We start from the raw sequence: 13,108 nt of genomic DNA, 5'->3' as shown, positions 1-13,108 counted from the left end.
CTTAGTGCCCCCACAGCTCAGTCACAGCCCAGGCCCTCCCCCCACAGAGGCACCTGCCCCCCAACTCTCCCCTCATGTCCCTTTACCGCCCGCCCTCCCCCCAGCTCAGTCACAGCCCAGAACCAGCAGCTGCTGAGTAAGAAAAAGATTTTATTTTGGGGTTGTTTTTTTAAACATTTCTTTGTACAAAGAGAGAGGGGCAGCCTAGGAGATGTGGAGGGCTCTGCTCCACCCCTTTAACCCCACCCCAGAACCAGCCACAAACAAACCCTGTCACCCTCCCTGACCCCCAGAGTCTCCAGCCCCTCTGGGCAGGCAGGGGGTCTAATCCGAGTCCGACAGAACAATGATCTCCTCCGGGTCACACTGGGTCGCCACGCTGGTCTGGGGAGAGAGCAGGGCAGGGACACATGGTCAGGCCACCTCTCACCCAAACTGGCATCCCCACTCACCCCCCACCTCCGCCAGCCCCTCACCTTGCAGGCCTTGGGCAAGAGGCGCTGGCATAGCTGGGGGCTGCCCTGGGAGCTGCTGACCAAGCTCTGGAAGGGCGAATCAGCACGGGTGGAGTCAGGGAGGGGGCTGTGGGGCAGCAAGCCATCTAGCGGCAGCTCCAAGTCCTCATCCTCTGAGCCGATGCTATGAACCTCGAGGCAGCTGCTGGCAAGAGCGGGAGAGATGGGGTCATGGGGGAGGGGACAGCATAAGGTGGCACCTGGAGTCAGCCCATCACACCAGGGGCAGGGTTCTCCTTCTCCCACAATGCACCCCTCTCACCAGGGCCCACCCTCCCTCTGGCAGTCCAACAGGGAAGATGGTTCCTGGACCCATGGGCCCCTTGGAACAGGCTCTACTCCCAGCCCCCTTCACCCGCTGGGGATGGCTGGACATGGAAGGGCTGGAGTGGCCACCACACCCTGACAGTAACTGCCCCACCAAGGCCCCCCATGCAAAGACACCCCTCCACCCACTGCTGTGGTTCCCAGTCAGGAGCAGGACAAGAGAGGGACCCACTGTCAGCTCCAACCCAGTATCCCCTCCTTGATGCGCAGGGCCCAGTGCCTTCTCCCTTGCTGTCTCCTCACCTGTCACAGAGCTCCCCCAACCTCACACACTGCCTGGCCTGGCGTGTCTCCCCTTGCCCCCACCTGTTGCCACAGGGCAGTTCCTGGCGTCCCCTCTTGCAGGCCGGGGGTCCAGCGCTGCCGTTGAAGCTGGTGGAGCTGATGATGCTGCCCCCGTTCTCCAAGGGCCGGGCAAGGGGGCTCCTGGGGACAGACAGCCTTCTCTTGGCAGGGGGCTGAGTCCGGAGCCCGGAGTCCCCCATGCTGCCTCGCTCCTGCTTCACCGCAAAACTAGCAGGCTCCTTCAGGGAGACCTGCCGCTCAGTCCGGGAAGAGATGGTCTCAGGGGAGGCGGAGCCCAGTGGGGTGGCCTCAGAGGGCTCTGGGGATGAGGGGGCAGCCTTGGGGGTGGCTTCGGAGCCCCCTGGGATTTGAGGGGACGGGGGTGGTGTCTCGCTGAGTTCCAGGGGCAGCGCCTCAATCTCCAGCACAAACAGCTCCTGCATCGGGCTGAATGGTGGCCCCTCCCCCTCCTTGGGGGATGGGGGCCCCTGGCCCTCTGCAAGGGGCAGGGGCTCCTCATCCTCATCCTCTTCTTCGTCTTCCTCATCCTCGTCCTCCAGATCCTCCCCGCCTGACGAGCATGGCAGAGGCTCCAGGCCCAACTCCATGCACTGGTCCTCCTGGTCCCCTGCCGTGTCCTCACCTGCTGCTTCTGCATTTGGGAGAGTCACCACAGAATAGAACCCAGGAGTCTGGGCTCCCAGCCCCCCCTGCTCTAACCCACTGGACCCCACTTCCCTCCCAGAGCTGGGATAGAACCCAGGAGTCCTGGCTCTGTGCGGTATGTACCTTGCATGGCTGCATCCTCTTCCTCCTCCTCCCCACCTTCTTGGCTCTGCTGCAGCTCCTCCTCAATATCTGTGTCTGATGAGGGCTCTTCCTCCTCCGACTCATCGTCCTCCTCCTCACTGATCGCAGGTGCCCCTTGGCTTGCAGCGCTCGTGCTGGGGCTGCCCTGGGGAGGATGGAGAATGGGGCGTTATGCCAGCTGTCCCCCCACAGGCCTGTCTACAAACTCCCTTCATTCCCCCCGACACACACAGGAGACTCGCTGGCAAGTGCTGTGCAGCCCCAGGGCACAGCTCATGGCACAGCTTGGGAGCTCTATTCCCACCCCCACGGTGCACACAGCCATATGCACCCAACCTCACCTGCAAGTGGGGCTGCCCCTCCCCTGGGTCTGGTGCCATGGGGCAGGGTGGCGGCAGTGGCCCCTCCTGCCGGGGGGCAGCGCTGCCACGGGCTTGGGCAGCTCTCTTGCGGACACGCTCCTCTTCCTCACTCTCATCCTGCAGCTGGGCATAGCGCGAGACGACACTGTCCAGCCGCGTCAGCGCCACCTGGCGGTTTTCCCGCAGCCGCCGGGCCAGTGCGGAGTCCCTCCGGGCAGGGTCAGTGTCTACACACGGGAGGGGGGTGGTGGTCAGAGGGGCCCTGAACGGAAACACTCCTCCTCCCAACCCCAACCTGGGATAACCCCACCTGCCCTTCTCTCTAAAATGACTGGGTAGGGTCTCTGCCCTTCCCAGCCCTCCCCAACCAATGCTGTCCCACCACCAAATGGTTTCACCAGGCTGGCAAAAGTTGGTATGTCCTGCCTGCCCTCTCACCAGCCCAGCACAGGTCAGTACGCGCCCCCACTTCACCTTCTCACTGGGCTGGTACTGGTTGGCACCCCCACCCCCCGCACACGCTCTCACCAGGTCAGTACTGGTCATTATGCATCCCCCACCTCCCCGCGCTCTTACCAGGCCGGTACGCACCCCCCTCCCTCTCCCCAGGCCAGTACTGGTCAGTATGCCCCCGCCCCATTCCCCCGCGCTCTCACCAGGCCGGTACTGGTCGGTGAGGTGGCTACCGAAGTTGTAGACCAGGTCAAGGTGGCGCCGCTCCTGCAGGCGGTTGCCCACCTCACGGAAGGCATCCAATGCCATGCTCTGCATCTGGCGCTTGGCCAGGCCCAAGCTGTGGCGGGCACTGGCCTTCTGGATCACCTTGAGGATGTCCGTGTAGTCGGGGAAGACGTCAGGCCGGTTGATGAAGCGCTCGATGCGTCGGTTGACCTCCGGGTAGCGGGTGCCCCGGTACGGGATGCGCTGCTCGATCACCCGGCCCGTCAGGCTGCTGCACTGCTTGAGTTGGCACAGCCGCTTGAAGATGTGCATCATCTTGCGCTTGAGACGGCTCTCCTGCAGGTAGGTGGAGTCCTCGCTGTCCAACTCAGCCAGGTCCAGCTCCCGCTCCTGCAGCCGCCTGATCTCCCCCATATAGACACGCAGCAAGTTTTCCAGGTAGCGGATTTGCCTTTTGGAGCCAGTGCCACGCTGTCCTGACGTCCCCTCCCCCTCCTCCTCTGGCGCTGCTGGCTCCGGCTGGTGGGGGGTGGCGGGGGCTGAGCTGAGTACCAGCTTGCGGCGCTGCGTGTGGGCCTTGAGCACAGTGCACAGCTCGTTGATGTAGACATAGACTTTGCTGCGCTTGCTCTGCACACGTGTCAGGCAGCGCCCCAGCACGTTGCGAAACTCAGCTGAGGCCAGGAACTCGGGACTGGCCTTCTGGTGCCGGCTGGCCAGGAAGGGGATCACCTCGGGGTGCTCCTCCGTCAACCGGCTACAGCACTCCAGGAACTGGGGAGAGAGGCATGGGGGGAATGGTCAGACGGGTGCCAGCACTTCAGGACCAGATGGAAGGGAGAATGGGTGTCCAGCCCAGGTGGAGACAGAGCTAGGGCAGCGGGTGCACATGCTCACACAACACAGAGGTTGTCACGTGGACAGCAGGGCCAGTGGGGCAGAGGACCGAGGGGGGCAGAGGGCTTGGGGGGACAGGGCCCCTGTTCACAGGAACACCTCCCCGAGCTCTTTCACTGTCAGTTCCCAGGGTCTGATAAAGAACCAAAACCAGAGCCTCCTCCCCTCAGCGGGGTCAGCCCCGGAGATCCACTCACCTCCACCCCTCCGAGATCCCACAAGCCATGGGCTGGTCACGCTTCAGGCCACACAGGCCTCCCTCCCAAGCCCGTTTCACAAAGCAGGGGAGCGGGCTGGGCTCGGCTCAGACCCACAGGGCAGGATCAGCCCAGCAGACTTAGCCAGGCAGAGCAAGCCCCAAGCCTCACAGGCTAGCTGGCTGAGGAATGAGACACGGGGCCTTTCCCCTCCAGTGGGTGCTAGCTCAGATCCCGCCCCAGAGCAGGGACTGGCTGGCTCAGGGGGACAGGGAACAGGACGCAGGGTGGGGGATATGCGGAAGGGACACAGAAGTCTATGGCTGTGGGAGGGGTATATGTGGGGGCAGGGGAGAACAGGGGTACATAGCTAGGGAAGGCCATACACGGGCGATGGGGACTCTGCCAGGGGCCCTCACCTCTGCAAAGAGCCGTTCATTCTCAGCCTTGAAGCTGCCACCATGCTGGGCCAGGGGATCTGGTTTCTTGGTGGGGGTCCCATTGGTCTGGGGGGAGGCAGGGGCAGGTCCTGGGGACTCCCTGGGCATAGGTGGTGGCAGCCCTTCCTCCTCATCGTCCAAGACGATGATGTTGCTCTCCACTGTGGCAGCCATGGGGGTAGGTCACTGCCTGGTTGAGGATCAGAGCTCCAGGGAAGGCCTGAGGGCACGGCACATCCTGGAGGTGGGAGCACATGGGGAGTAACCCCCACAATGCAGGCAGTCTCTCAGTCCCCAGGGGCACTGCCTGCATGGGGAGATAGTACAGTGAGAGCTGGACCCACTTCCAGTATCCACTCTACAGCCCTAACTCCATGCCAGGCCCAGTACCCACCCCCAATGCCAATCCTACTTCCCTATATGCCCCAGCCAGCAACCAGAGCCTGCCCTATATCCCCCCACCACATACCTAGTGCTTTCCTTACATGGCCCCTCACCATGGGATCCAGCATCTGCCTCATCCCCATCCTGTACCTGCGCCTCATTCCACCCTGGTATACAGTCCCCATCCTGTAGCTATCCCATATCCAAACCTCACCCCATCCCTGGGAGCCACCCTATATTCCCCCACCCTGCTACCCATCACATATCACTTCACCCCAGACCCAGGCCTTACCCCACCTATAGCTATTAGGGGGACCAGCCAGCAAGTGTGAAAATCGGGACAGGAGATGAGGGGATAATAGGAGCCCATATAAGAAAAAATCCCCAAATATTGGGACTGTCTCTATAAAATTAGGACATCTGGTCACCCTAATAGCCATACACATCCCATACCCTCCCCATAGCTGTCCTCAGGGCCTGCCCCCCCCCAAACCCCCCAGAGTCCCAAGACCCTCCAAAGGTCTCCTCGACCCACCCAACATCCGCCCGACAGATCTCCCAAACTCTCACCCCCAATCCCCGACCCGAACCCCCAGATTACACCCCAATCCTCCCCAACTCACAGATCTCCACTCCGCAAGCCGCCCCAGATCTCCACATCACCATCCCGCCCAGATCGTCCCGACCTCCACCCACATCCCCCCTGACCCCACCCAATGATCCTCCACCCCACATCCCTCCTGACCCCACCCCAGATGCTCCACACCCACATCGCCAACGACCTTCCGACCTCACCACATCCTCGACCCGACCCCCAGATCTCCACACCCACTCCCGCCAGCTCCTCCGGGATCTCACCCCCCAATCCCCCCGACCGAACCCCAGATCCTCTCACCCCAAATCCCCGACCCACCCCAGATCTCCACCCCCAATCCGCCCAACGATCCTCCCCGAACCCCCACGCTTGTCCATCCCCCTGCACAACACTAGGTCTTGCCGCCCCCCAGCCCTCGCGCGCTCACCTGCCTCCTGGTTCCTCCTCCGAAGCCCAGCACCGGAAAAACCGATTTCTTCTCCTCCCCGGTGTGCGCAGGACCGGAAGTGGCCCTTTGTCACCAGCGGGCGCCGCCATGATAGCGTACGGTGATAAGTTCCAGAGCTGCTGCCCAATCAGATCGAGGGGCTCCCTCTGGGTCTGGAGCCCCGACAAGGGCGTCGCATACGCCGAGCCAATGAGCGAACGAGCCAAGACACGATCCTGTCGCCGCCGCCGTCTTCTTGTGCAGCCCTTACATTACTGCAAATGGGCGCGGCCATTTTCCTGTACGGAAAGTGCCTTCGTCTTCCTTACGTCATGTAGTCCCGTTCTGCCAATCAGAGGCCTGAGACACGTGCTAGACCGTCCCGCCCACGGGCGAGGGGGCGGGGCTGCTCTGTTGCACCTTGAGGGAGAAGGCTGGACTGTTCCATTCCATTATGGGGGGGAAACGCGCTCTGCATCCGGGCACTGTTCTGGTCCCTCAGGCGGTCGGGTAGAGACCATTGTTCCAGTTAGGGAGAGGGGCTGGACTGGACCCCATGAGCTGCCGTACAACATGGAGCGCTCCACGGCTCAAACCTTTCCTAGCACCGCCCAAGCCTGCTCAGTGCGCATGCGCGTCTTGAATAAAGGCGAGTGACAAGATGGCATCTGACAGTCCTGTTTGCGCATGTGCCGCTGAGCCTGTGCCGGAGAAGATGGCACCCCCGCTCGGCAGCCTGCGGTGGGCACCTATCGCGCCTGCGCAGTTTGTTCCAGCCATCAGGCGGGCCTATTGCCCCATCCCGTGGCAGCTGCCTCCGGCTCGCCACTGTCGCTGCGAGTCACGTGTACGCCGTACACAAACATGGCAGTCGCCAGTGGCTGTGTACGGAAATGGGAGCAGCCATCGACGCATGCGCAGCGCTGCTTGTCGGAGCTGCACTGACCCAGGACAAGCAGAGAACCCGGCTGCCGAACGACCCAGAGCCCACGCCCCCTCCTGCACCCCAGCCCTGAACCCCGTCCCGGAGACCACGCCCCCTCCTGCACCCCAGCCCTGAACCCCGTCCCGGAGACCACACCCCCTCCTGCACCCCAACCTCCAGCCCCGAACCCTGTCCCGGAGACCACACCCCCTCCTGCACCCCAACCCTCTGCCCTGAACCCCGTCCTGGAGACCACACCCCCTCCTGCACCCCAGCCCTGAACCCCGTCCCGGAGACCACACCCCCTCCTGCACCCCAACCTCCAGCCCCGAACCCTGTCCCGGAGACCACACCCCCTCCTGCACCCCAACCCTCTGCCCTGAACCCCGTCCTGGAGACCACACCCCCTCCTGCACCCCAGCCCTGAACCCCGTCCCGGAGACCACACCCCCTCCTGCACCCCAACCTCCAGCCCCGAACCCTGTCCCGGAGACCACACCCCCTCCTGCACCCCAACCCTCTGCCCTGAACCCCGTCCTGGAGACCACACCCCCTCCTGCACCCCAGCCCTGAACCCCGTCCCGGAGACCACACCCCCTCCTGCACCCCAACCTCCAGCCCCGAACCCTGTCCCGGAGACCACACCCCCTCCTGCACCCCAACCCTCTGCCCTGAACCCCGTCCTGGAGACCACACCCCCTCCTGCACCCCAGCCCTGAACCCCGTCCCGGAGACCACACCCCCTCCTGCACCCCAACCTCCAGCCCCGAACCCTGTCCCGGAGACCACACCCCCTCCTGCACCCCAACCCTCTGCCCTGAACCCCGTCCTGGAGACCACACCCCCTCCTGCACCCCAGCCCTGAACCCCGTCCCGGAGACCACACCCCCTCCTGCACCCCAACCTCCAGCCCCGAACCCTGTCCCGGAGACCACACCCCCTCCTGCACCCCAACCCTCTGCCCTGAACCCCGTCCTGGAGACCACACCCCCTCCTGCACCCCAGCCCTGAACCCCGTCCCGGAGACCACACCCCCTCCTGCACCCCAACCTCCAGCCCCGAACCCTGTCCCGGAGACCACACCCCCTCCTGCACCCCAACCCTCTGCCCTGAACCCCGTCCTGGAGACCACACCCCCTCCTGCGCCCCAGCCCTGAACCCCGTCCCGGAGACCACACCCCCTCCTGCACCCCAACCTCCAGCCCCGAACCCTGTCCCGGAGACCACACCCCCTCCTGCACCCCAACCCTCTGCCCTGAACCCCGTCCTGGAGACCACACCCCCTCCTGCACCCCAGCCCTGAACCCCGTCCTGGAGACCACACCCCCTCCTGCACCCCAATCCCCTGCCCTGAACCCCGTCCCGGAGACCACACCGCCTCCTGCACCCCCGCCCCAGCCCTGAACCCCGTCCCGGAGACCACACTGCCTCCTGCACCCCCGCCCCAGCCCTGAACCCCGTCCCGGAGACCACACCCCCTCCTGCACCCCAATCCCCTGCCCTGAACCCCCTCCTGCACCCCAACCCTGAACCCCATCCAGGAGACCATGACCCCTCCTGCACCCCAACCCCAGCCCTGAACCCCCTTCCAGAGACCACACCCCCTCCTGCACCCCAACCCCCTGCCCTGATCCCCCTCCTAGAGACCAGACCCCCTCCTGCATGGCAGTCCCCTGCCCTGAGCCCCCTTCTAGAGACCACACCCCTTCCTGCATGCCAACCCCCACCTTAACCCCCTTCGCAGAGACCACACCCTCTCCTGCACCCCAGCCTCAGTCCTGAACCTCGTCCTGGAGACCACACCCCCTCCTGCACTCCAACCCTGAACCCTGTCCTGGAGACCACGCCCTCTCCTGCACCCCAACCCCAGCCCTGAACCCCTGCCTGGAGACCATGCCCCCTCCTGCACCCCAACCCCCTGCCCTGAGCCCCCTCACAGAGACCACACTCCCTCCTGCATCCCAACCCCCTGCCCTGAGCCCCCTCTCTGAGACCACACCCTCTCCTGCACCCCAACCCCAGCCCTGAACCTCATCCTGGAGACCACACACCCTCCTGCACCCCAATCCTGAACCCCGTCCCAGAGACCACACCCCTTCCTGCACTCCAACCCTGAACCCTTTCCTGGAGACCATGCCCTCTCCTGCACCCCAACCCCAGCCCTGAGCCCCCTCCCAGAGACCACACCCCCCTCCTGCCCCTACTCTGAGCCTCCTCCTGCACCCCAGCCCTCTGCTGTGATCCCCCTCCTGGAGACCACACCCCCTCCTGCACCTCCACCCCAGCCCTGAACCTCATCCTGGAGACCACACATCCTCCTGCACCCCAACCCTGAATCCTGTCCCAGAGACCATACCCCCTCCTGCACCCCAAACTCAGCCCTGAACCCCCTCCCAGAGACCACACCCCCTCTTGCACCCCAATCCCCTGCCCTGAGCCCCCTCCCAGAGACCACACCCCCATCCTTCCCCTACCCTGAGTGCCCTCCTGCACCTCAACCCCCTGCCCTGAACCCCCTCCCAGAGACCACACCCCATCCTGCACCCCAACCCCCTGCCCTGTGTGATGGAGTAGGGGCTGTCTGCAGGGGGGATGGGAGAGCAGGGGATGTCTTTAGGTGAGGGACAGGATTTACGCCTGTAACCTGAGCCAGGTAAGGGGGGAGGGAGTCAGCACCTTTGCTCGGGAAGCGGGACAAAGGAAGGGGCCAGCTGGAGGGAAGGAAGTTTAGTTTTGGTTTTGGGCTGGGTGGTTGGAATTCAGGGGGCTAAGGGTCCAGGACCCCAGAGGGGCTTGATTGAGGGGTCCTGGCTGAGCCTGCAAGCTCTGCCGTAACCTGCGTTCCTGTTGTCCAATAAACCTTCTGTTTTACTGGCTGGTTAAGAGTCACTGTGAGTCCCAGGAAGAGGGGTGCAGGGCTGGACTCCCCCACACTCTGTGATAACCTGAGTCCCCTCGCAGAGACCACACCCCTTCCTGCACCCCAACCCCCTGCCCTGAGCCCCCTCCTAGAGACCACACCCCCGTCCTGCCCCCTACCCCAGCTCTGATTCCCCTCCCAGAGACCACACCCCCTCCTGCCGCTACCCCCTGTCCCTGCCCTGAGCCCCCTCCTGCACCCCAACCCTCTGCCCTGAGCTCTCTCCCAGAGACCACACCACTGAGGTGTTAATGGGGGGACATGGAGAACTGGCCAAGCAACCCCCAGGGTGATGTGGTCGTGACCTGTAGCCTGAGCCTGCAAGGGACACTGCGCCCTGACCTCGGGAAGGGTACCTTGCCCAAGGTGCAGGACCCTAACTCAGTGGGGAGGGAATGCCCAGGGACATGGCTCAAGGAGGTTGTGGCTTCAGACCCAGCTGGCGAGAAAGAGCAGGTCCCCATCCCTGTCCCAGCTGCTGAGTTCCAGGCTGAGCTGCAGAAAGATCCCTCCTTGCAGAAGCTGAGGAACCGGGCTGACCTCGGTGCGGTACAGACCATGGGGGAAGGTTGCTGGAAAAGGTTCCTGTGGGAGAAGGGGTTCCTGTACCGAGAATGGGCTCCCCCAGGGAAAATTAAGTCAGGGGATCAGGAGGCAGCTGGTGGTACCCCAGAAGTATCGCTACTAACTGCTGTGCTGGGCCCATGAGATCCCCCTCTCAGGGCACCAGGGAACCTGGCGTTGCCGGCAGAGGCTGCTACAGAACTTTTACTGGCCTGGGGTCTTTACCCATGTCCGGAAGTACTGCCAATCCTGTGACCCCTGCCAGAGAGTGGGGAAGGCCTGGGACAAGGGGAAAATGGCTGTAGGACCCTTGCCTAGCACAGAGGAGCCTTTCCAGAGGGTGGCCAAGGTCAAAGGGGGCAGGGGGTCTTAACCAAGAGAGCCTGAATCACAGCCCCCCAGACTGGAATGCTGGGAGAAGACCCCATCCCAGTTTGAACCCCAGGGGTATTGGGGTGGAAAAAGGGCACAGGCCACATAAGCCTTCCCACATGTGGACTACGAGTGCCATCAAGCATCCCTGACCTAAACTGGGGCAGGAAACTGGAAGGGCTTGGGTAATGCTCACCCAGGAAGTGGGGTGGATGCTGGGGCAGCCATGGGAATGGGGGTGGGTTTGAACTTCCCCTGGTCACTGGCTGAAGTGACCCTGCTCAGTTCGGTCTTGAAGGGGGGAGAGATGTGATGAACTGGGAATGTTTTTGATGTGTTATGTGAATGCTGAGTGAGGAGTGTTGACCTGGGAAGGTTGCAGGGGAGTTGGGACTGCCTGCCTTGGGGAAGGGAGGATACCTGAGAACTCAGGAGGGGGGCTGAAGGCCAGGTGACACCTCTGCCTGGGAAAAATGGACAAAGGACACGAAGTTGGGGGGTGGCGGGGAGACTGAGTGAGAGGCTGGAGGGCATTTCAGTTTGGAGCTGGCTGGGAAATGGAGAGGAGCCCCAATGCGGCTTGCGCTTCCCAACTGGGCTGTGGCCTCCCTGGGGCCCCCAGATGGACCTAACTAAAGGGGGTCCTGTTGTCTGTACCGGCAAGACCTGGTTTGGCCTGTGTTCCTGGCATCTAAACAAACCTTCTGTTTTACTGGCTGGCTGAGAGTCCTGGTGAATCGCAGGAAGTCGGGGTGCCGGGCCTGGTCTCCCCCCACACTCTGTGACACCCACCAATTATCTCTGTGTGTCTGCGTGTGCTGTTTCTTCTGCAATAAAAGCAAAGTTTTCAAATGGTAACATCTTTATTTGTTGCCTACAAATTGAGATCGCAGGCGCTACCAGTACATGCACAGGCATTTCAAGCATTTGCTTACTGGAATGCATGGCCCCAAATGTCACCATTGCTTCCCAGGAAAACCGCATGTAATGTAGCATTGCAGCACGAATCACAGAAATATACATTGCGAGTTCTCATTTTCAAAGTGTTGCCTCAAAGCCTCCCTGATTCAAATTGGCTCTCGCTGGGCTCCTCTGATAGCCCTGGTATCTGGCTGCTCAAAATCGGCAGTCAGTGTTCAGTCATTAAAGAGAGAAAAGTGGAAATCTGAAGCATTTTGAATCAACTTTCACAAACTAGAGAGAAAAGTGTAAAATTGTGAGGGATTATATATCAATAGACAGTAGTAAGCACAGAGGTAACATCTGAGTGAATTTCATAGCATTATTCGAAAAGGGGCAACATCTGCAAGGTTTTGTTATCACTATTCAATAATTTGAGAAAAAGTCAAAATCTGAGGGGATTTTATGTTAATATTCTATAATTAGAGAGACAGGGAATATCTCAGGGAATATTAAATTAGTAAAAAGTAACTAGAGAGGAAGCAGGGCAAAATTTTAGTATCTTTTAGGATATTCTCCTGAAGAGCTCTGTGTAGCTCAGAAGCTTCTCTCTCTCACCAACAGAAGTTGGTTCTGTAAAAGGTATTACTTAACCTACCCTATCTCTCTAAATGCAAAGCACTGCACATTGGAGAGGAAAATTGGAACTCCTCATACACCTTACTGGGTTGTAAATTAACTATCATCTCAAGTCAATTGCATGTTGCTGTAGACAGCTTAATTAAAAAAAAATCCACTCAATGCACAGCCACTGCTCAAAATAGCTAACGTATGGATTCATAAGGAACGGTATGGAGAATAACACCAACCATTGGTATATAAATCAAAGGAGCAGCCTGTAATATCCTGGGAGCACCATGGCTACCACAGGAGTGCACACTGGGTATTTTAGATCTATCTCTGAGAACTGGGGAGGAAATAGATCAAAATATTTAATATGACAGAAAACCACCAAAATCTGAAGGGCTTTTTATATTGATACTAAATAGCTGAGAAAAGTGGGAGAGTTTGATGGGATTCTCTATGGCAGCTCATTAAACAGTCAGTCACCCGGAACCCTTTGGGGAGCTGCTTTGGGGTCGGGGAGGGGATGGAGGAGAAAGACCCCCTGGCACTGGGTGGGTAGCTGTGTGGGGCAGTTCTGTGCGGGGGCCAGTAACTGGGACTGCGGGGGCAATTGATGTGTGTGTGGGGGGGTAGTAGCTTGGACTAGGGGGGGAGTTGGTGTGTGCCAGGGGGCGGTAGCTGGGACTGCAGGGGGCAATTGGTGTGTGTGTGAGGGGCAGGAGCTGGGACTGCGGGAGGAGTTAGTGTGTGCGAGGGGGCAGTAGCTGGGACTGTGGGGAGGGAGTTGGTGTGTGCGGGGGGGGGCAGTAGCTGGGACTGCGGGGGGGGTGGTGTGTGCGGGGGGGGGAGTGGCACATCGCGCCTCTCTACACATATCTCT

The 13,108-nt window shown here is 61.2% G+C and overlaps 1 protein-coding gene across 4 annotated transcripts; it reads right to left on the bottom strand.

Moving 5' to 3' along the window:
* Window positions 1-130: 130 nt before the first annotated feature.
* On the bottom strand, window positions 131-6,533 carry DAXX (death domain associated protein). 4 transcript variants are annotated; one of them, XM_032788369.2, is made up of 8 exons: window positions 5,921-6,533; window positions 4,494-4,821; window positions 2,956-3,754; window positions 2,279-2,526; window positions 1,917-2,082; window positions 1,149-1,779; window positions 477-660; window positions 131-384 (listed from the first exon to the last, which is right to left on the bottom strand). In XM_032788369.2, exons 2-8 carry the CDS (start codon window positions 4,686-4,688, stop codon window positions 325-327), a joined length of 2,283 nt encoding a protein of 760 aa, XP_032644260.1. In that variant the 5' UTR covers window positions 4,689-4,821; window positions 5,921-6,533; the 3' UTR covers window positions 131-324. The 4 variants fall into 4 exon arrangements, with proteins under 4 accessions (XP_032644260.1, XP_032644262.1, XP_032644261.1 ...); XM_032788371.2 differs by having other exon boundaries at window positions 477-657; window positions 5,921-6,483; XM_032788370.2 differs by having other exon boundaries at window positions 4,494-4,817; window positions 5,921-6,483.
* Between the last annotated feature and the right edge of the window lie 6,575 nt (window positions 6,534-13,108).

Source organism: Chelonoidis abingdonii, chromosome 12, assembly GCF_003597395.2.
Source record: "Chelonoidis abingdonii isolate Lonesome George chromosome 12, CheloAbing_2.0, whole genome shotgun sequence".
Lineage (NCBI taxonomy): Eukaryota > Metazoa > Chordata > Testudines > Testudinidae > Chelonoidis > Chelonoidis abingdonii.
The sequence above is the reverse complement of the archived record's forward strand: the minus strand, read 5'-3'. Positions and strand labels throughout refer to the sequence as shown.

Bases quoted from the DNA above. Each gene is read 5' to 3' on its own strand.
- DAXX (XM_032788369.2), bottom strand. From the start codon at position 4,688: ATGGCTGCCACAGTGGAGAGCAACATCATCGTCTTGGACGATGAGGAG. The intron at 1,780-1,916 runs GTACATACCGCA...TCCCAAATGCAG, and splicing joins AGAGGATGCAGCCATGCAAG to AAGCAGCAGGTGAGGACACG. The intron at 385-476 runs GTGAGGGGCTGG...CTCTCTCCCCAG, and splicing joins TCTTGCCCAAGGCCTGCAAG to ACCAGCGTGGCGACCCAGTG.